Here is a 21,095-nt window from a genome sequence, read left to right on the forward strand (position 1 = left end):
TTCGGCTCCATGCTTGCATTCGACCGACGGTGCTCTGCTATTATGGCATTTGAGGACTTTTTTTCCTGCTCTATTGAGTTTGATTGATGGTTTGAAGTCACCGCTCGGGTGGCATGAAAACCGATCCTCTAATCTATTTTTGAGTCCAAGCACGTCGGTTAGAGGCTATTTATTACCCGACGGGGAATGGTTTTAATGGCACTGTCTCCAGTTTAAAAGAGCATGTGCGAAAACTTGCATAAGAGTATAAGACAATTTTTTATTTCGATGTAATTAGCTATTGTATAATTCTTTAATCAAACTAAAAATTTTCTAGTTTTTTCTTGGTTATCAGTTGGCAGCAGGTGTTGATTTGAAAGATGCTGGACTCTCAGTCCATTTACTCCTGGGTTGTGTGTGACCTGGAGAGTCATCAGTAACTGCCTCTTTAAGGCTGAAATCATGAGTTATTGACCTATGAAAATGTAACTTATTACCCAGTAAGGATTATTTTTTTCTGATTCATGAATGTTGCTGATTAAATGTATCTCTGTTTACTGATTCAACAACTTTCACTTCTGAGTTCAGCTCCTGGAGGATTGTGTCTGGGTGTAGGTCAAATGTAGAGATGTTGGCTGAATTTCTCATTCATGGTTTGAAGTGTTTTATTCTGATGCAGCGATCAAGTCCAATACACAAACATGGAAATACGGTGTCTGCGGCTGTTGTCTACCTGCTCCCACTGACCTCTTAGCTCTTTTTCATCCTCATCGTCTCTGTAAAAATAAAACAGCTGGCGCTAATTCCTCGGATGCCTCCCTGAGACTCATTCCTGTGCCACCTGGCACCCACTCCTGGATTATGCTGCGATGAGGGCAATGTGGCCTTAATGTTCTGTGAACACAGTCCTCGTGTCCCCAAACAACTGGCCCCTGCCTGAAACAATGAGCATATTGGCTGCTTTCAACAAGGTCCTTGCATTTCCCCCGGTGCTGGAATGTCGGCTGCGTGCGAAGCGTCACACTGGTGTAGCGCTGTGTGGCAGTGTATTGAGGGGGTCAACAGAAGTTAGCCCCGTGGGTGGGGGGCGGGGGGGGGGGGGTGTCTATGAAATCTTGCTCCCTTCAAACAGGCAGAAATTATAAAGCCCAGCTGTCGGACTTGATGAAGGGCACAGGCTCCAAGCAAAGTAAATATCCAGGGCCGGAGTTTCTGCTCGGACTGTCCAGAGAAATACACTAAATTTACTGTAGTTTGTGTCGATCCCTCTTTTACTGCATGGAAAAAAATGCAATGAAAGCAGGAAAACTTTAATGATGGGCAGTAACAAACTCTGTCATAGTGCATCCTGTAAATGTCCACAACTATAGCCCGTAGAGAAATCCTTGATGTGAACATGTTGGAAAGTTTTATCATTTACAAGAGTGTTAGAATCGGCAGCTTCACCACAATCTGACGAATAAACAAACGATAAAACGTAGCCAGTGAAATGTAGCCAGAAAATATATTTCAGAGAAATGAGGCATGAGGTAATGTATTGATTCAGTAATATTCTGAATTTAATGGTTAGTGAAACTATAAGAAATATGTAAAAACAAAGAAAATGGCACCAATTTGAATTTAGAGGTGAAGGACTATCCTGGTGCCACTTGCAGTAGAATAATGCAGTGAAAAACTTTGATTCATGATATATGTCACTTATTCCTTCTGATGCAGAATTCACCCAGCTCCATCATTCATGATGATAGTCCTGTTGTCCTGTTCACCTGCAAAGGTGCACACATACAGAATGCCAACATCAGCTGACGGTCCATTTCGAAAGCCACAAAGTCTGGTCGGTAAAGAGTACGAGGAGAGAGCCGCTTTCCGGGTACATCCTGCTTCACCGGACGACCTCGTGAGGATTTCCTGATGGAACATCTTTGAGTTTCTAAGCAATGAGTTTCTAACACCGAGCCGAAAGGCAAGCTGCGCTGCGGGCGTCCTGGACACAAGGCATGAAGCGAGGCGGTCTCGGCCTTTAAAAGGATTCCCGGCCCCATGTGCAGCGCGGCTGCACGGCAGGTGCAAGGGGGATCAGCACGCCACACATCCCTGCCGCTTAATCCCGACACATACGAGTGTAATCTGCACTTCGGTCAGGCCTGGACTCAACGACGAGACTGACCGGCTCGAAGAAGGTTCCCGCCACACGATAAACAGTTCTCAGTCATGTGTATTGTGATCTGATACAAAAGAAAAAAATCCAAGCGATATTATAGTTTACATTTACTCATTTAGCTGACGCTTTTGTCCAGCTCCAGTAAAATTACCCAGCTGTATAAATGGGTAAATAAGTGTAAGCTTGCAATAGCTGTAACTTCAACATTATAAGTTGCTTTGGAGAAAAGCCTCAGGTCAATGTATTATTGCTTGAGCATGCAATTTACCCTGAATTGCTCCAGCAAAAATTACACAGCCTGTGGGAATTATTCTACACGGGTAAATAATTGTTATTTGCTTTGGAGGCGAGTGTCAACTAAACAAATAAAGAAAAATTAAATACGTAGAGAGGAAATCTGAGCATAAAAGCCAAAACCACAGAAGTGAGTGCGCATTTTTTGCTTGGGTCCTGCAGAGGGCGCTGTCACTGCTCCCCGGCCTGTTGTGGTTCTCCATGTGTGTTCTGAGAGTCACGGGGGACTCTGGGTTTCTCCAGTTGCAGAAGGGCAGACTCACTGGCACCCTAAAAAGTAGCTTCTTCATCCTGGAGACAGCTGCTGTCTCCGTGACGACGCAAGCGGCCAATGGGGGAGGCAGGCCGGACATGGGGCAGCCAGTGAGCAGCGTGCTGTCAGAGGCCAGCGATGCGGATCCAGCTGGTACCGTGTGGCGTGCGCTATTCCAGGAACTCTGGTGTCAGTACAAAGTGTCGCTGCCCATTCACGCCAGCCCTCTTCCACGTACCAGTATTTCACGGTTCATCTTGGCGTGCTGAAACATTGACCCGTCATCTTCCAGAATACGCTTTTTCAATGCATCCTTTCCAGCGTAACGTACACATTCAAACCGCTGTTGTTTTTTTTTTTTACACCATTTAAAATACACACCTAACACTCATCATTAATCCTTTAGACAAAACCAGTTATACCATTTTCCCATTCTGGAAAATACTACTTATTCCTGGAACCAATCACAGCTGGTGAACAAGAAATACAATGCATTCGATAACATCATGGTGCCTTAGGAATTTTAGAGTAATGGAATTAATTATTATGACTAATGAAACTGGCCCCTTTGAAAGAAACAAGAGTTGCTGGTCTCCAGTTATTTGTTGCAGAACTAGACACGGGACTCAAGGGTGCATCATATTTGTAAGAGATGCTGAAGATGCCATGGAGAAAGGTCTTTCCCACGCATATCTGTAGCCAGCTTCACAAGGAAATCTAAAGTGTGCTGGAACATGACACACTGCATTATATATTTGCTTTGACGTCATGCCACCTGCTGCACCTGGGTCTCGGTATTTGGACTGTGGGACGTGAAAGGACGCAGGTTGCGTGTTTCCAGCGTCGAAGCCATGTGCGCACATACACGTGTGTCGCTGTTACCCCTTGATCCCAATGGTGGAGTGATGAAATGTGGAATGCAAAGAGCATCTGCCCCCGACCCCAAGGTTCTAGCTCATCCATGAGCTCCCAAATAAACCTGCTCAGCGGGGCAGCAGCCCTAATACAAGGTTTGTTTGGCTCCTGATTGTAAACAACTTGGAGCTGCTGACATCGAAAGAGAAATGTAACCTTTTGAATGGAAGGACAATTGCAGGCAGAAAGACCGTATGAGGGACGAAGCATGAGGGACGGAAAATCGACAAAGAAAGAGACAATAAGTCAAAGAAGGGGAAGAGGCGGTAAGATGACAAAGGCATAGAGGCTGTAAGTCAATGAAAAGAGGGGAACAATAAGTCAATGAAGGGAGAGGGACACTACGGCAATGAAGGGAAAGAGACAGGGGTCAGTTAAGTGATCGAAAGTTGTTTAGGAAAAAGAGACAATAAGTCAATGAAGGGAGAGAGAAGATAAGGCAACAAAGGGATTGAGGCAAGAAGCCAATGAAAAAAAGAGATTGTAAGTCAATGAAGAGAGAAAGCATGTCAATGAAGGGAGAGACAAGGAGCCAGTGAAGGGAAAGAGACCAAGAGTCAACAAAGGGAGAGACTAACAGTCAATGAAGGGAGAGAGAAGGAGTAAGTGAAGGGAAGGAGACCAAGAGTCAATGAAGGGAGAGACAAGGAGCCAGTGAAGGGAGAGAGACCAAGAGTCAATGAAGGGAGAGACAAGGAGCCAGTGAAGGGAGAGAGACCAAGAGTCAATGAAGGGAGAGAGAAGGAGTAAATGAAGGGAAGGAGACCAAGAGTCAATGAAGGGAGAGACAAGGAGCCAGTGAAGGGAGAGAGATCAAAAGTCAACGAAGGGAGAGACTAACAGTCAATGAAGGGAGAGAGAAGGAGTAAGTGAAGGGAAGGAGACCAAGAGTCAATGAAGGGGGAGACGAGGCGGGAAGTTAATTTATTTAGGGGTAAAGTTTGCCCACTCTTTTAGAGTGACTAAAATTACTGTTCCACAGATGAACTAAAACACCAGGAAAAAGTCACTCAAGTTCGAAAAGTCCACAGAAGTTGAGACCCTGTCGACGGATCCTTTTCAGTCGGGTTTCAGACCCGGGGAATATCAGACTTACGTTTTAGTGAATATGTAAATAATAATGTTCCGTTTATTATTTATAAGAAATGATGACATCCGTTGTGTACTGGCCAAGCGTGACCCTGGCTGAGGTCATCTGGCAGCAGCCCTGACCATGCAGTAGGTTTTTTTGGGGGGAGGGACAGAGTGGCCAGCCCTCTAGATGAAGCCCCTTCCCCTCCACCCTCACACGCCCCCACCCCCCGTCCGCGATCCCCCTAAGTGCCCCGTTGGCTTGGGCTCAGGGGTAGCCAGATAGCCCTGATCCCCGTGACTTTCACAGCAGCTGCACAAAGGACCGGTCCCTTTAAAAGCCCCATAAATCTTCTCACCACGGGGCTGAGGGCACGGACAGCACGGATTACTTTTAAAACATATTTAGAATCATTCGAATGATTTCCTGTTGCGTTACGAAAGTAAAACTGAAGCTTATGAGCCACAGGATGAGAGCATACAACATAAAAGTTAATAAAATTCCTACAGTTAAAGAGTATTTTACCTTAAGTCACTAAAAGAAGCAGTTAAGAAGTAAAATCCATATGATAAAATCATTGAGAGTGTAAGCAATTTGTCTGAGTACATTCAGTGTATCAGTTTACTGACATTACTACGTTATTAATATTTGCATTCATATTACATTTAGCTGATCCTTCTCCTCAAAGTAACTCATTATGTTAAATAACTTGCCCATTTATACACCTAAGTAACCTCCCCAGAGCAATTTAGAGTAAATACCTTTCTCAAGGGTACTACAGCTAGAAATGGGATTTGAACCTACAACCTTTGGGCTCAAAGGTAGCAGCTCTCATTACTACTCTGCTGGCAGAGTCATTCCATGATGAAATGATCATTATTTTGGAACATATTTCTTAAAGGCCCAACTGTGCTTGACACACATTTTCCTTGGAGTTGTGGCCATGAAATGTGAGAACAAAGTCCAATTCTGGCTGAAATTCTAGGCCCAACTACGCGAGTGAGAAGGTGTGCGACTTCCGCCCCCGTCACTGTTTTAGGAAGTGGCTGGACACTTTGCTCCATGTAAGGCTAATTGGGGGAGCAGGTCCCTTTTCTAGTTATCATCAGCTTAACCTTTATCACCTTTATCAATAACCTCGGATGACCCCCACCAGGGGAAACGCTGCCCTGTCGCCAAGTGCGAACACAGCAGCTGCTAAGCTCTTCTCAAGACCCTTCACTTCAAACTGGAAACGAAAACCAATGCCTGGAAGCGTAAAATGTATAATTGTACAAACCTAACAAATATTATCACCAGCACTGAATAAAGTCACTATTTCCATTATTAGCAGAATTTTTAGTTGCATTTTAACTTTATTCTGGAAGACGTCTAGAAATACATTTTCTGTCAGACCTAATAAAGCTTATCGCTACAGTTTAGTTAAAAGAAGCTACATTTTACTGCCTTTTTACCAAATGATGTAGTATGAGAGTTGGTTCCCAGTCGCCCACCCTGCCCCACCCAACCAAACCCAACCAAACCCAACCCAACCCAACCCAACCACCCCGTTGTGTCGGGACTTCCTGGTTTGGGAGTCATTTATCAGCATTAACAAGGATCACGCAGAAAGCCTTCTGCTGGCATCGGGTTCAGACAGATCGATGGAGGAAACCGCCCTGGCCTCGTCCGTACGCACGATATCGCACCTTCTCCTATTTAAAGCAAATTGACGAGTGTGCCTTCGGCCCAGCAAGCGTGTATTCACAGCATTTTAACACCACTCGTGGCCTATAATCATCGCCCAGATACTCATCTACACCGTGGAGGCCGTGCAAGCTTTCTTGCCCACCGTGACCCCAACTGTGGGTTTATGAGCTCAACCTTTACCCTTCAACACGTGCCCATCAGAAGATACCTGCGCTGCTAGGTGGTGCTGTTCTCGCGAACGCTGCTGTTGGTCCGCATGGCGGGTACCCGAAGGATCACCTCGCGGTGAAAGCGCTACTGCCCGTTCTTGCATCGAAACCCTCTTCCCAGCTGCCACGGATGTTCAACCGCCCTGCAGCGTCATCTGATCCCCACTTAGAACTGACACTTGTTTTTGGGATGGTCTCTATTCTGCTTTCTGCTTTGCTAGTTGTGTACAGCGCTGTTATTGCATCTTTCCCCTCTCCGGAAAGACTCGGTGAAGGAGAAGGAGGCCGAGGCCACGCAGTGCAGCGCGGCAGAAAATAACCCTGTGTAACTTTAATCCCGCAGACACGGCTTAAAAATCTCTGCTATGGGGGAATCTTACCAGCAAAGCAGAGTATCGTCCAGATTCCTGCTAAGAATAGACTTCACAGAGCCTTCGGGTACTGAGGGAATGTCCAGTAAGTACCGTTGAATCACGGGATGGACCCGCTGTGTGAGTTACTTCAGCCGAGCAAAATATTCTGATGATTCACCAGATGAGCGACTAACGTTTCCAGTCCCAGGCCTACGTCAGACGCACAGCTAGGGGGCGCAGCGGTTAAAGAAGCAGAGCTGTCCTTTGATTTTTGCTGGGTGAAGTCCGAAGGATGGGCCCTCTTGTTATAATGGAAAAGTGAAGAAGTTATGGGTGTCGACGGAGCAGTTCTTGCCACGAAGAGGGAACACGCAGCACGGTCAGGGTTCGGGAAGTCCGCACTTGGCCCAAGTCTTCGAGCAGCTAATCCCAACGTGCAGTTGGAGGAGCACAGCGTGTCAATTGGGGAATTACCGCTGTTAGTCACACAAAATACGTTACGGTTCGGGGTTTAGAACCGGGGAGGGGGGTGGTGGCACAGGAAGCAAACTTAAAGTATAATTTAGAGGCTGTTAGAGTAAATTTTTGCTGTTTTTTTTCTAACACACAGTACGATCCTTGCGTATTTATCACATTTCGACCATGCGAATACCAAAGACAACTAGAAACTATATCATATGCAAATTATATTGTAACATTTTCGAGAGACTCACGTTTTTCTAACGTCATCGTCCAAATGAACCCCAAAGGCAACCAAACAGATAATTTTGTTCAGTGAGAAATAAGTCTGTTAGAATACATGGCAACTTTATATTCCTAATATTTTTTATCCAGTTTTGCCTGCCTAAAAGGTACTTCCAGCTTGAGTCGTGTGTATTGCGCTGCGCCGCTCGCGTGCTGAGACGGTAGTGCCCTGCAGATCTCCCCTGGTCATATGAGTTTTACAGACGGACTGTCTGTAGGGTGACCACCTGTTTCTCCGCTTCCATTTGTGCTGGACCTGCCCGAGGACCTAAGTGTGCTCTCCGAGAGAAGGAACAAGTAGAGACAAAGTAAAGCGGCTCATCCCCTGTTTGAAATACTCATGTACAGGCGGTCCCCGACTTACGATGGGGTTACGTTCCGCGAAACCCATCGGAAGCGGAGAATATCGTAAGTCGAAAATGCATTTAATACACCTAACCTACCGAACTCATAACCTAGCGCACGTACGATGGATATTAGGGGTTTGACGCCTTCATGCCGGGTGATTATCTTGAATTTCTCCTCAACAGTAATTTCCTTCCTCCTCTTCTTCTTCCCTCCATTAGCAGGAGACACAGATGAGCGTTTCGTAGACGTGATGGATGCACGAAACACAACATTGATACGGGGGGGTATCTATATAGCGACCGCGTGACAGACTGAGAGATGCGGATCACTGCCGCTGCCCAGCATCGCAAGTATCGCACCACATATCGCTGGCCCGGGAAAAAATCTAAATTCAAAGTACGGTTTCCACTGAATGTCTATCCCCAGCTCACCATCGTAAGTCGAAAAATTGTAAGTCGAACCATCGTAAGTCGAGGAGCATCCGTACTCTTATGTTCATCTTGAGTTCGCTGACATTCGACTGTATTAAGACCGTGCTGTGACGCTACTGAGGAATGGACCCCCAGCTGATATGTATGAAGACCACCCATGTTAGGCTTTCAAAGAGAACTGACACAGACAAGTGTGGAAAATTGGGACATAAGACCACAGGAGTTGTGTAGTTTTCAGGAACCGGAGTGTCTTGGTAGTTTGTTCATCGCGTGCGACCGTTCATACACCTGGCGACCGCTAACAGGGGATGTGTGTGTGTGTGTGTTCGAGGTGGACACTGAACACACCACCCATATCGGCCACCTTGTCCATGTTGACCGCACGGTCTATATTAGCCACCCTGGTCAAACTGGTCATCTTGCTGTTGTTATTGTCGATTTATCAAGGTTATGATGAATTTAAAAAAGAAACATCTGACTGGTAATGAAAATTAAAATTCAGTTAATAAGACCGACCGATTGCGTTTCCATGTCGGCCAAAAAGAGTAAAACTAAGCAGAAAAATGTGCAAGTTTTATTTCAGAATCAAGCTTTAAAATCCATGAATGTGTGGATGGGAACTGAACCGTCAAAGCCTACAGGGCACACAGGTCATACGTGAACGTAACACTTCGTAGCGGCAAATTTGCACGGAAATCAGCGGAAATCATTCACAAGCAAAAATCGATACAACAAATAAAATCGAATTTAAACCAACAAAAAATACGCTTTAAAATGTCTAAAATGTACCGCATAATTTGAAAAACACGGGAAGCGGAGAAAAATAAGGACTTTTCTGGGTGTCTCCCCCCAGGAAACACTAAAAATAGCAGTTGACTTGTATCTGATGATGTCCTTCATTCATCAGCAAGGAAACAGGAGGAGAGCAGATGACCCCATTGTTACAATGATTGACCCCTTTTTTATGCAGCCATTCTTTATGGAGCAATTTTTAAATTTTACATTCCTCAAGGGTACTCTAGTAGGGAGTCAGATTCGGAGCTGTGTCAAACTACACTACCTGCTCTATACATGTGTATAGAGCAACCTAACCACATTAATTAATTAATTAATTAATTAATTAATTCAGTAGTTCGTTGATCCGTTTGTTCATTCGTTTACCGTGATGATGATATGATTTTTTGATATTATTTTCCGTCCGTTCCGGAAGCGCTGATACGTGATTCATCGCCGATTCATTCCATTTTTAATTAGAGCCTCTGCATCGCGAAAGAAAAATAGCTTCATATTTCGGATGCGACGATAAATCAAGAACTCGTGCAGTTAATCGAGCCGCCAGACGCGTGCCGCACGTGAAAAACTCTAAAGAGCATCAGACTGCAGGGCCCAGAGACGCAGCAGTTCTGCGAGCGTCTGCAGTTTGCGTTGCCTTCGTCGGCGCCTCAAACGAGGTTTTCTCATCGCCGGCCATTTGCGACGAAGCGACAAGTAGCAAAGAGGACCACCAGGGCGGAGGGGCACAGAGCAGACAGGAGCAGCGACCACCAGCCAAGCGAGGGGCATCGTTAGTACCTGGCAACCCCACACTGTGGCTACGTGAACTAAATTTGGCTCAGTACTGTGTTCACACCTGCCGCCTCCTCACGGCTCCTCCGGTCGCAGCCCTGCCGTTCGCCCCGCCGCGGGTCCGGGTGGGTGTCCTGCACCGTCCGGCCCGCTCTGTGACGCGAGCGGACGAAAGACCACAGCTTACGAAAATATTTTCCCACGGCGATCGCGGTCAATACCCGCTTGGCCGCGCTGCTTCCAGGCACACCGGTGGCACCGGTTTTTTCCGCGTTCCTAACCCTATAGGTTTCATACGCTGTCGTGCAGAGCCGTAGGGGTACGGGCACGGTGCAGTTCGGCCAGCGACAGTAAAAATAAACACTAACATCAGTGTAGCATAACGTATGAAGCGTAAGAAAGTAACGTCGGTGATGTACGTACTAAGCGGTAAACTATCGAATCGCTGAATGAGTGAAACGTCACTCAGTGACTCTCATGATTAGAGCTGCAATGAAGACACATGTCAATCATGGTTTTTATTGCACTTCATCCCTGCTGGGTGATGGGTGGGAGGGAGCTGGGTGGGGCAGTTGCTTGGAGACCACACAGAGAGCCACTTTACACTTTCACCCCCCTTCCCCTGCAACTAAACACTCCCCTAGTGTGGTAGCACACCAGGACCTCTCCCATGCCGACCCCAAATTGACCAAAAGTGAACCGGAAAGTGACGTCACTGTAGGTCAAACCCGGATCTGTCTGACTGGGTTGGAGGAACTGCTCAGCATCCCTCACACCATTCCCAACTACTTATATTCACACACAGACACACACACACACACACAGAGTCTGAAACCACTAGTCCCAAGCAGGGTAGTGGTGAACCGGAGCCTAACCCAGTAACACAGGGCGTAAGGTTGGAGGGGGAGGGGACACACCCGGGAGGGGACACCAGTCCATCACAAGGCACCTCAAGTGGGACTCGAACCCCAGACCCACCGGAGAGCAGGACCCGGTCCAACCCACTGCACCACTGTGCCCCCCCTCTATAATAATAATAATAATAATAATGATAATAAGAAGAAGAATAAGAAGAAGAAGAAATCTATTCCCATATTTTCATGTCATGTGGAACTCTCCATCGCAGCCCTTCCTCACATCACACCCACCCCCCCCTCCTGAAGAGATGGTCCTCCCCACCTATCGTCTGATACCTTGCTTGACTGTAACTTAATCTCATAATGTCTATGTACCCTCATCTTCACAATCATGCGTTTAGTCCCCACGTCTAAATGAGGTTGGCCTTAGAGTCCTTTAAAAGGCATCAAGACAATTTAATGTTTGAATGAACTATAAATAAATAGTACAGTTGCATCTGAAATATTTTGATGTATTGTTTTACAGAACAACCGCAACTTTTTCATGTAAAAGTAGAGCAACTACGGTATGGAGGTGTAATACAGTATTCGAAGTGCAACTGTACCTTCACTGCGGCTGTTTCAATGACACACCAGTGACGGCGAGAGGTGCTCCTGCACATCCCCAGAAAGCAGATGTCACCACTGACCATGATCACTATTCCAAGAATCTGAAACAGAAATGAAACCCTATCTCCAGGTCCAGCCTGCTGATGTTGGCGCTCCAGCATCCATGGCGCGGCGCGGCCAGAAAGACGTCCGTACGTTTCTCTGAGCCGTTTGTCCGAGAATATGATAGTGCGTAGACTGTTCATCAAAGGGAAGGGGGGGGTTGAAGGCCCTTTGGCCAACATTCTGTGTATGTCATGGAACAGGTTCTGTTTACTCCAGACACAGATCGCTGATGATATCAGATGGTTTCGCAAGCTATGAAAAGCAACGCTGTGAGTCGTGTACCTTCTTGGGTCACAATCATATGTTTTTAGATGAAGTTATATTCATAAATTACAGACACTCAAATTCTATATTTTCTCTTTCAAACCCGGCAGGCCAGCAGGGGGTATGACGGTTCGAGCTGCCGCCTCACGCTTGAAGGGCCCAGGTTCGAATCCCGCTTTCTGCTCTTGTACTCCTGATCAAGGTCCCTGCCCTGAATTACTCGAGTAAAAATTATCTTGCTATATAAATGGCTAAATAAGCATAAGCAGCGTAACAGTGTAAGTCACTTTATAATAATATAATAAAGAGAATGAATACATGAAATTGTACTTCAGTGATAGTCACCTGGGCAGTGGGTTGGACCGCAGTCCTGCTCTACAGTGGGTCTGGGGTTCGAGTCCTGCTTGGGGTGCCTTGTGATGGACTGGCATCCTGTCCTGGGTGTGTCCCCTCTCCCTCAGGCCTTATGCCCTGTGTTACTGGGTGGGCTCTGGTTCCCCCTGACCCCATATGGGACAAGTGGCTCTGAATGTGTGTGTGTGTGTGTGTGTGTGATAGTCACCTGAGTGGCATGGTGGTGCAGCAGGCTTGGCCCCACTGTGTGGGAGATCTGGGGTTCGAATCATGCTTAGGATGCCTTGTGGGGGACTGGCGTCCCGTCCGGGGCGTGTCCCCCGTGCCCCGTGTTTCCAGGTTAGGCTCCTGTGTGATGGTCGCTCCAGGTACGATACTCTGTTGTCCACAAGGTTTTCATGTTGACTTGGAAGGATTCGGAGTCTGCCGTGCACCCCTTTGCTTCGTGTGTGGCTTTTTAATCGCGTGACGTTACGCAGGAGTGCTGAGCGCTGCTTGCGGAACTGCTGCAACCCGACTGCAGGAACCCGGAAGATCAGCGGGAATGTGCATGCGGTGCCCTGTTCAGATGAAACCCTTCCTTCCAGCACCGATGCGGGACCCCTAGCCGGCAGCAGCGGCAAATGGCGCAGCTCGGTCTAAGACGGCGCTCACACCAAGTGGGCCGTATTTTAATTGTGGACATTTATATGACATTTATTTGCACTTTGACGGATTTAAAATGTGCCACATTCCTGGGATCAAACCAACAGCGCTCCTTTCAAATCGAGCTCCATCAGCTCGATCTGCTCCCTGGGTTCATAATTCCTTCCTTTTCCCGTTTCTCACCGGCTTTTCCCTTCTAGTGGCTTCGCCCCTCGCCAGACTGACAGACTTCTCTAACAGCTGCCTGCTAAAGACAAAAAAAGAAGCGCCCGCATGCACTGTTTCTCGGCTCGTACCGTCAGCCCGAGAGTAAGGGGAGAGGAATCCGCTCTCAGATTAGAAATAAATGAAATTATACCCAGAGACTCGCTACAGCTGTGTCGTGATCTCACCGCTTGCCTAATATCATCGTCAGTATTTCGTTTCATGACTAATACGAACGGCCACCATTGGAATCGTGATGCGAAACTGGCGGAGCTCTGTCATTAAACACGTTCTTTTCACACGCTGAATATCTGTATATGTGCTTTTCGCGTTTTCTGATCAGTCTCCGGGTGCCAGAGCAAAGGTGGGGTCGAGCAGGAGCGGAGCACCGAGCTGTTTTTTAAATTTTAACCACAGTGACGAGAGACGGGAATGAACCGTACATCCCGTTCCAGAAGTGATATAGGACTGGCGACTCCTCCAGAGATTAATCTAAATTCTCATCACACCTTTCATTTCATAATTAAACTCAAATATGCTGGTTGTACGCATTATTCATGCAATGGAAAAGGTAGGAAAGTTTTGGACTGTGACCCTTGCTTACACTTATTCACTTAGCAGACACTTTTCTCCAAAGCGACTTACAACAGATATTCCTTAGTGTTATTCTCAGACCACACACCGTTATTTACCGTGGTGACTTACACTGCTAGATACACTACTTACACTGGGTTACTCATCCATACATCAGTGGAACACACACTCTCTCTCTCTCTGTCACTCACACACTATGGATGAACCCAAACAGCTGTGGGAGGAAACCAGAGCACCCAGAGGAAACCCATAGAGACACAGGGAGAACATGCAAACTCCACACAGACAGAGCAGGGATCAAACCCACGTTCTCTCACACCACCCAGGCCCTGTGAGGCAGCAGCGCTACTCGCTGTGCCACAATGCCACCCGTCAGTGACAGGAAACAGAGGAAAGCATCCCACACTTATTCCTTAATTCAGGTGGAAGGGTGAATTATATTGCCCTGTACTGAACATTAATGTGATTATTATTTCTTCGACGCAGCCCACGATGTTTGGTGTGTGCGCTAGGCCATTTATTCCGTGATTTACTCACGTATGCAGCTGGGTGATTTTCACTGGCGGTTCGGGTCAAACAGCGCAGCAGCACTCAAACGAGGGTAATTCGGATACGAGGAGACGCCTCTGACCGCCGTGCTACCTGCTGGCCAGCTGAAAGAACGTGAACCAGTGGATGTGAAATTTAAAATTTATTCCACCTCTCTGGCGTTTCAGTAATATATTGATGCCGGTGTCAGCCTGATGGCGAGCAGCTGGGGGAGGTGAAACGCGGCGTTTGGGTGCCTCTCCCCGTGAGCTAAGGATGAGGTCACACAGACAGTGCAGCTACAGTAAGTAGCTCTTCGAGGGTGCACAAGCAGGGGTTTCTGCCCTTAATCCCTCGTGCTGCTGTGGCACCACGCTTGCTGGCCAGCGAGGGGCAGGAGGAGGGGTCTCTCGCATCCAGCGCTGTGATCCCCCATTGTCCGTGCCGAAGGTCTGTAACCCTACACAGGGTCCGTTTGCAATGCGATCCGCGCGGTGGCCGGGCCGAGACGTCGCACAATGCCAGGGTTGTTGGAGCGGGCCGTCGGGGGGGGTCCTCACGCCCCGCAGCAGGTGTCAGGAGCGACGCGCCGCCTGTCAGGCCTGTGCTGAGTCGCCCTCGGTCCATGTCGCTCCCAAGGGGGCCGCTTTCAAACATAACATGAAGCCATAGCTATAGCGTTCCGGCTACCTGTACAGCTGTCTAACCGTATAACAACGGCCTCAATGTACAAGCAAAAATGAAAAAGTTCATTATCCATCTTTCAAATAAAAAAATGACTTACTAACGGTCTCATGAGAAAAACAATCCATCGATCCGTACCTCCTTTTTCAATAACCGCTCGCGCGGTGAAGGGTTACCACTAGAGCTCGTTGGAAGCCGCTTTGGAGAAAAGTGTCTGCTAAGTAAATTAATGTTAAGTTTCCAGGATCTCCAGCAAAGGTAAATGTCCCTCGCTCTGTCCCGCCACCAAAAAAAAAAACACTCAGATGTTGTGCTTTTCTCCATAATTCTCTTAATGGAAATAATGTGTTCGCTTCTGTCCATGTTGTTATTGGTTTAAAAAGGGATACATTTAACTGCAAACTCGCCATGGATAGACACGACGAACAAGCAGGCTTCGATCGACAGTTTCAAATACCTAGTTAGAAAGACTCTCACAAAATACTTAAGAATGGGGTTAATGTACATTCCGCTACAAATATTGCGAATTTGTTTGTATTTACAGTCATTATCTACAACCACATGCACAATGTATTTCTGAAAGCAAACAGTCTGGAAGAGGTATCTGTATCCGAAAAGGCATGTGACGCACATGTCGGAGTGTGACTGTGTGTGGCAGCGGGTGAGAGGGGGTCACGTCCTTACCCGGAAACACGCCTAGGTCAGGTCGGGTCACAGCTGTGGTTGCGACCCCCCTGCGCTCAGGGGTCTTACCTGGACATGGTTGCTGCCGATCTGTCCCACACATTCTCCCAGGTAGATCCCACAGCCCTTCGGAGCTAACAGTCCCACTGAATGATTGACACACTGCATTTGTCAATAAATTTGATTTTACCTTTTGTATCACTTTAGAAGGAATAAAACAGTTTATGGAATTAGAAATGTATGTGATATTTTTCTGCAATTGAATGGTATCCTGTTCAGGATGTATCCCGCATTGCCTTGTGTCCCAAGACTAATATAGTTTATGAAATTAGAAATGTGTGTATTATTTTTCGGCGATGGGCTGGTGTCCCATCTGGGGTGTACTCTACCTTCAGTCCAGTACCTTCACTTGTTAAGTTGTTTATTTTTTGTGCTTTTGCTAACATTTATTTTCTACTTATTTATACATTTGGTCACTGCTTAAGCGTGTATATAGTGTACGTACGTATGTGTCGAATGTGTTTGTTTGTGTGTTGTACACTGTATGCTGATGCAGCCAAAGTGAATTTCTCTCTGTGATCAACAACGTTTCATTCATTCATTCATTCATTCATATCTCACATCCTATGATTCCATGATTGGCTTTGGACCATATTATGAGCCCACACACCTTATTCACCACGGCGACTTACATTGCTTAGATACACTACTTCCACTGGGTCACTCATCCATACATCAGTGGAACACACTCTCTCCCTGTCACAACCTGAACAGCATGTCTTTGGACTATGGGAGGAAACCAGAGCACCCAGAGGAAACCCACACAGACACAGGGAGAACATACAAACACCACGCAGACTGAGAGGGGATCGAACCCACATCCTTTCCCACCACCCATGCAGGCGCTGTGAGACAGCAGAGCTACTCGCTGTGTCACCGTGCTGCCCCATGAAACTTTTTTGAACTATTAATTTTAAATAATGTCACAGACACCTGTAGTATGTTAGTTATTATTCATCCATTTACTTATGTTTTGTATCATTCATTTAACTTTTGATATCGTTTAGGAGTTTTTTCCCCCTTGGACTTTCTCATGAATTTTGCACTTAACATGGAATATTAGGCAGTCTTTACTTATCAAGTTCTGTATAACCTTTATGCCGATGTGTGTGATAAATCCAAACTACTGGGAAATATCTTTTTGTACTTAGACCTGAAATGGTTCTCACTTTTTATGTAATAATACTATAAAACCAAAGCACATTTACAGATACATACCTGGCTATTGATATCATGGCAGCAACGAATTTTCGAGACCATCAGTTGGGTCTGAGTCCAACTCTCAGTATCACTTTTAGAAGTCATTTTAAATTTATATTTACATTTGAGATGCACATATTTTAAGATAGAGCATTTGTGGAAAATGTCTCTAGAGTATTCCTACTGAGACATAAATGCAGGCGAAGCACAGTCTCCTCAGACCACAATTTATTCTGTGAATCACCTGCATTTATTCTGATCCAGTTGATTAAAAGACTGATTTAAATGACAGATGGAATCTTTCATCCTGCTGAGACTCTGCTTTAATATGGACACGTTTCGGCAAAACGTGTGTGTGAGTGTTTTCTCTTGGTCAGAGTTTGTGTGTGTTGATTGTCTCTGAACGTTGCCTCCGTTTCATATCCTGTAGGTCTCAGTCGACTCCATAGCGCCACCTATTGTTCACCTATGGTCACAGCGTTCGTCCGCAGGGAAGTCCCTCCTGCCTCCATCCCTGTAAACAAACAAACAAACAACCAAACAAACAAATACACGGTGTTCTATGTGAGCAAACGCAAGAATAAATCTAAACGAGACAAGCTACATTACTGCATCGCACTAACAGCGTGTCGCCGTTTGTATCACTTTGTTATTTTGTAAAAATTCAAATGTACTATTTAATGGAGAAATAAACTGATATGGTAATTAGGTGATTCAGCATGAGCACTTTGGTGACAATCACTACCTGGAAAATGTTTAGCCGATTCCAAAAAGTCAGCTGAAGCAATTTTGCTTTGGAAAAAAAAATCCCTAAAATATTTACTGCGCCATTGGATATATTTATATAAAAGGACTCGTTTTTTTTTTCCCAAAGCAAAAGTGCTTCAAGTGACTTTCTTAATTAATTTTTATAATACGTTTATAGTAATTCAGCATTTCTTTCTCTTCACCAGTAACAAAGATGAACCAATTCTGTGTCAGTCCCATACATTTTGATTTTCTAGTCACTCTGAGAGTTATTTCAGCAGCAGCAGCAGCAGCCGGGAGGGACACAAAGAAAGAAGCGCTCCGGACACGGAGGTCCGTCCTGCCTCTTCACGTCACTCTACATGCTATTATGCCGCGATTATTCAGCGTTTTTCCGCATTAGTGCTGTAAAATCCGACCGTCCCCCACTGGCTGTGCCCATTTCAGTTTCCAGCACTGTGATTTAAGGGGCTGAAACGCGGCGGCGTTCAGAACGCACCCCCCGCGCAGCGGCCGTCGTCGTCACATGGGCCGGACACGCCCCCCGCCCCCCGCCTCGAGCTCCATATATACACGTGCCGGCGTAGCCCCGAGCCGAGCGACATCAGCAACGAGCGCAGCACCCCGGCCCGAGGGCACAGCGTGGGCACAGTGGGCACAGTGGGCACAGACTGGGCGCAACCCGGGCGCAACCCGGCCGGCGTCGTTCCGCCTTCCGCCGCCGCCGCCGCCGCCGCCTCTGAGTCTTTGCTCCACCAGCACCAGTGCAGTCAGCGACTGTCAGTGTCACTCAGCCGGAAGGAAGAAACGGGACGGTCGGACAGCGCAGCGCAGCACAGCACAGCACAGCACAGCAGGCAGCCCGGCCGGCCGGCACGATCATGGAGTTCGAGAGCAAGGCTGCAGGCATGGAGCTGTCGGATATCCCCTTCCCGATCCCGCCCGCGGACGACTTCTACGACGACCCGTGCTTCAACACGAGCGACATACACTTCTTCGAGGACCTGGACCCGCGGCTCGTGCACGTGGGCCTGCTGAAGCCCGACGACCACCGTCACCATGGCAACGACGCCGAGGACGAGCACGTGCGGGCGCCCAGCGGCCACCACCAGGCCGGCAGGTGTCTGCTGTGGGCGTGCAAGGCGTGCAAGAGGAAGACGACGAACGCGGACCGCAGGAAGGCGGCCACGATGCGCGAGCGCAGGCGCCTCAGCAAGGTGAACGACGCGTTCGAGACCCTCAAGAGGTGCACGTCGGCCAACCCGAACCAGAGGCTGCCCAAGGTGGAGATCCTGCGCAACGCCATCAGCTACATCGAGTCCCTGCAGGCCCTGCTCCGGGGCCACGACTCGGACAGCAGCAGCTTCTACCCGGTGCTGGAGAACTACAGCGGGGACTCGGACGCCTCGAGCCCCCGGTCCAACTGCTCGGATGGCATGCCGCCGGTGAGTGAGTGAGTGAGTGAGTGAGTCGAAGCCCACGGAACCGTGACGCGTGACGCGCCTCCTCCTCGGCGGACCCGATGAATTTCACGTTTGCTGTTGTTGAACTCGTTGTATATCCTCATCATCCTTCTCATCATCTTCATCATCGTCGTCATTCTCATCCTCCTCATCATTAATTGTTATTATTGCTATTAAGCTATTGTTGTTTGTCAATCGCATTCGTTATTTTATCCCCTCCTTTTCACACTGATTTTTTTTTTTAAATTATTATTATTATTATTAATTTATTTATTTTTTTACTATTTGCCGTGCTTCCTTCTTCAGAAACTGCTGCGGACACTTAACATGCTTGACATCCATGATTCCGATCGCAGAACTTAACGGTGACTCATTTGTATATTATTTTTAGATGGATCATTTCAGCGGCCCAACATGCGCGTCCAGGAGAAGTAAGAGCTACGACAGCGTCTATTTCAACGACACCCCCAATGGTACAGACTTTTAAAAGAGCTGTAAAAATATCAGGGAAATACGTACATTAACATTAATGACTGATATCCGTAATTCTTGGGATAACGAGAGCTTTAACGAGGCCGAAGTGTCAAATCGGGACTGCTGTTCCAAGTTCCAGAATGATGATGATGATGTTGACTTGTCAAGATTTCCCCGTTGAATATATTTCAGAGACGTCCAAAATTTGAGGCAATTAGTACAAATTAATAATGATAATAATAATAATAATAATAATAATAATTTTGAGTTAGGGCTCTACTGTGCAGTTGCTTGTATTTTTTTAAGAGATCATTGAAAATATGGACATGAGACATTACGATGAGTCTTGTCTTGATTTTTCTGTTTTTCGCCTGCAGATTCCAGAGGTAGTAAGAACTCCGTCATTTCCAGTCTGGACTGTCTCTCCAGTATCGTGGAGCGCATTTCCACGGAAAGCTCCCCCGCTGCCGCGCTGCCGGAGGCCTCCGACTGCAGCCCCTGCTCCCCCGCAGGGGGGTCCGTCCTGGGCCTCCAGTCCCCCCCCAGCTGCCCCCAGGCCGCGCAGGACCTGGACCCCATCTACCAGGTTTTATGAAGGACCTCGGGAAGAAGACACATTCTTAATCGCAGATAAATTCCTTGGAAACAGAAGAAGAGAATAAAATGAAGTTACAATTGGGGGTGCAACGAAAATGCATACTTTCTTTTTTTTTCTTTTTTTTTTTTTTTCCCCCAAGCTCAAAATCATTGTCTATGTTACACGAATGAGCCGCTCTAATTTTTGTCATGTAATTTCCTCTTACCCAGATTTTGCAAGTCTCAGTCACAGATTTGTATGTTTTGCCGTTTCACATTTGAGGTTTTCATATTAATTTGAACTGGTTTCACCGTCTGTTAACGAATCTCTGCCGTCCAGTCACACTTACGGTTTTCACACATTGCGACTTTCTCCCAAGACCATTATTATGAACAACATTTATATTGTGTCACTGTTTCGCTTGTCTTCATATTTGTCACCATAAGAATCATTCGTAATTTAATGTTCAATACGAGGACCATTTTTGTATATTTGTACATAAGAGCTGGTTGGTTATGACACTATTTAATGCTGCTTGTTGATGGCGAAGCTTGGTTTGTTGTGCCAGATGCAAATTTATATTTATATATCTTAAAACTGAGTTAATGTGGACGCTTCAATAAAAGAACGATATTTATACAGATTCTGTTTTATTATTGCTACACTGTAATATTCATTTGCTTGAGGAAAACTTTAGAAAATAATTGGCACTTTTGCCGACTTTTCCAGTTTTTTTTTTTATCTTTTCCTGATACAAAAGGAACGGAAATCACTTTTACATTTATGAAATTTCTTATATAGCTTTGTGTGGTCCTTAAAATCTTTGAATATATTATTATTATTTTTATTATTATTATTATTTTATTATTATTATTATTATTATTATTATTATTATTATTATTATATTTTTATTATTCGAACAACAGCAACGGAGTTTGTATATCGTTTAATTTTGTTATTTTTGTTATACTATTACCATAACGCATTTATTTTTCCATATTGTTTTTGTGCAAAAAATTTAAAAATAAAACA

The 21,095-nt window shown here is 46.3% G+C and overlaps 1 protein-coding gene across 1 annotated transcript; it reads left to right on the plus strand.

The window, feature by feature from the left end:
* The first annotated feature begins 18,126 nt into the window (after positions 1 to 18,126).
* Positions 18,127 to 20,708, plus strand: LOC108934646 (myoblast determination protein 1 homolog). Its single transcript, XM_029256076.1, has 3 exons — positions 18,127 to 18,994; positions 19,404 to 19,485; positions 19,864 to 20,708. Exons 1-3 carry the CDS (start codon positions 18,431 to 18,433, stop codon positions 20,079 to 20,081), a joined length of 864 nt encoding a protein of 287 aa, XP_029111909.1. The 5' UTR covers positions 18,127 to 18,430; the 3' UTR covers positions 20,082 to 20,708.
* The last annotated feature ends 387 nt before the right edge of the window (positions 20,709 to 21,095 follow it).

The sequence above is a fragment of the Scleropages formosus genome, chromosome 11, assembly GCF_900964775.1.
Source record: "Scleropages formosus chromosome 11, fSclFor1.1, whole genome shotgun sequence".
In the NCBI taxonomy this organism is placed as follows: Eukaryota; Metazoa; Chordata; class Actinopteri; order Osteoglossiformes; family Osteoglossidae; genus Scleropages; species Scleropages formosus.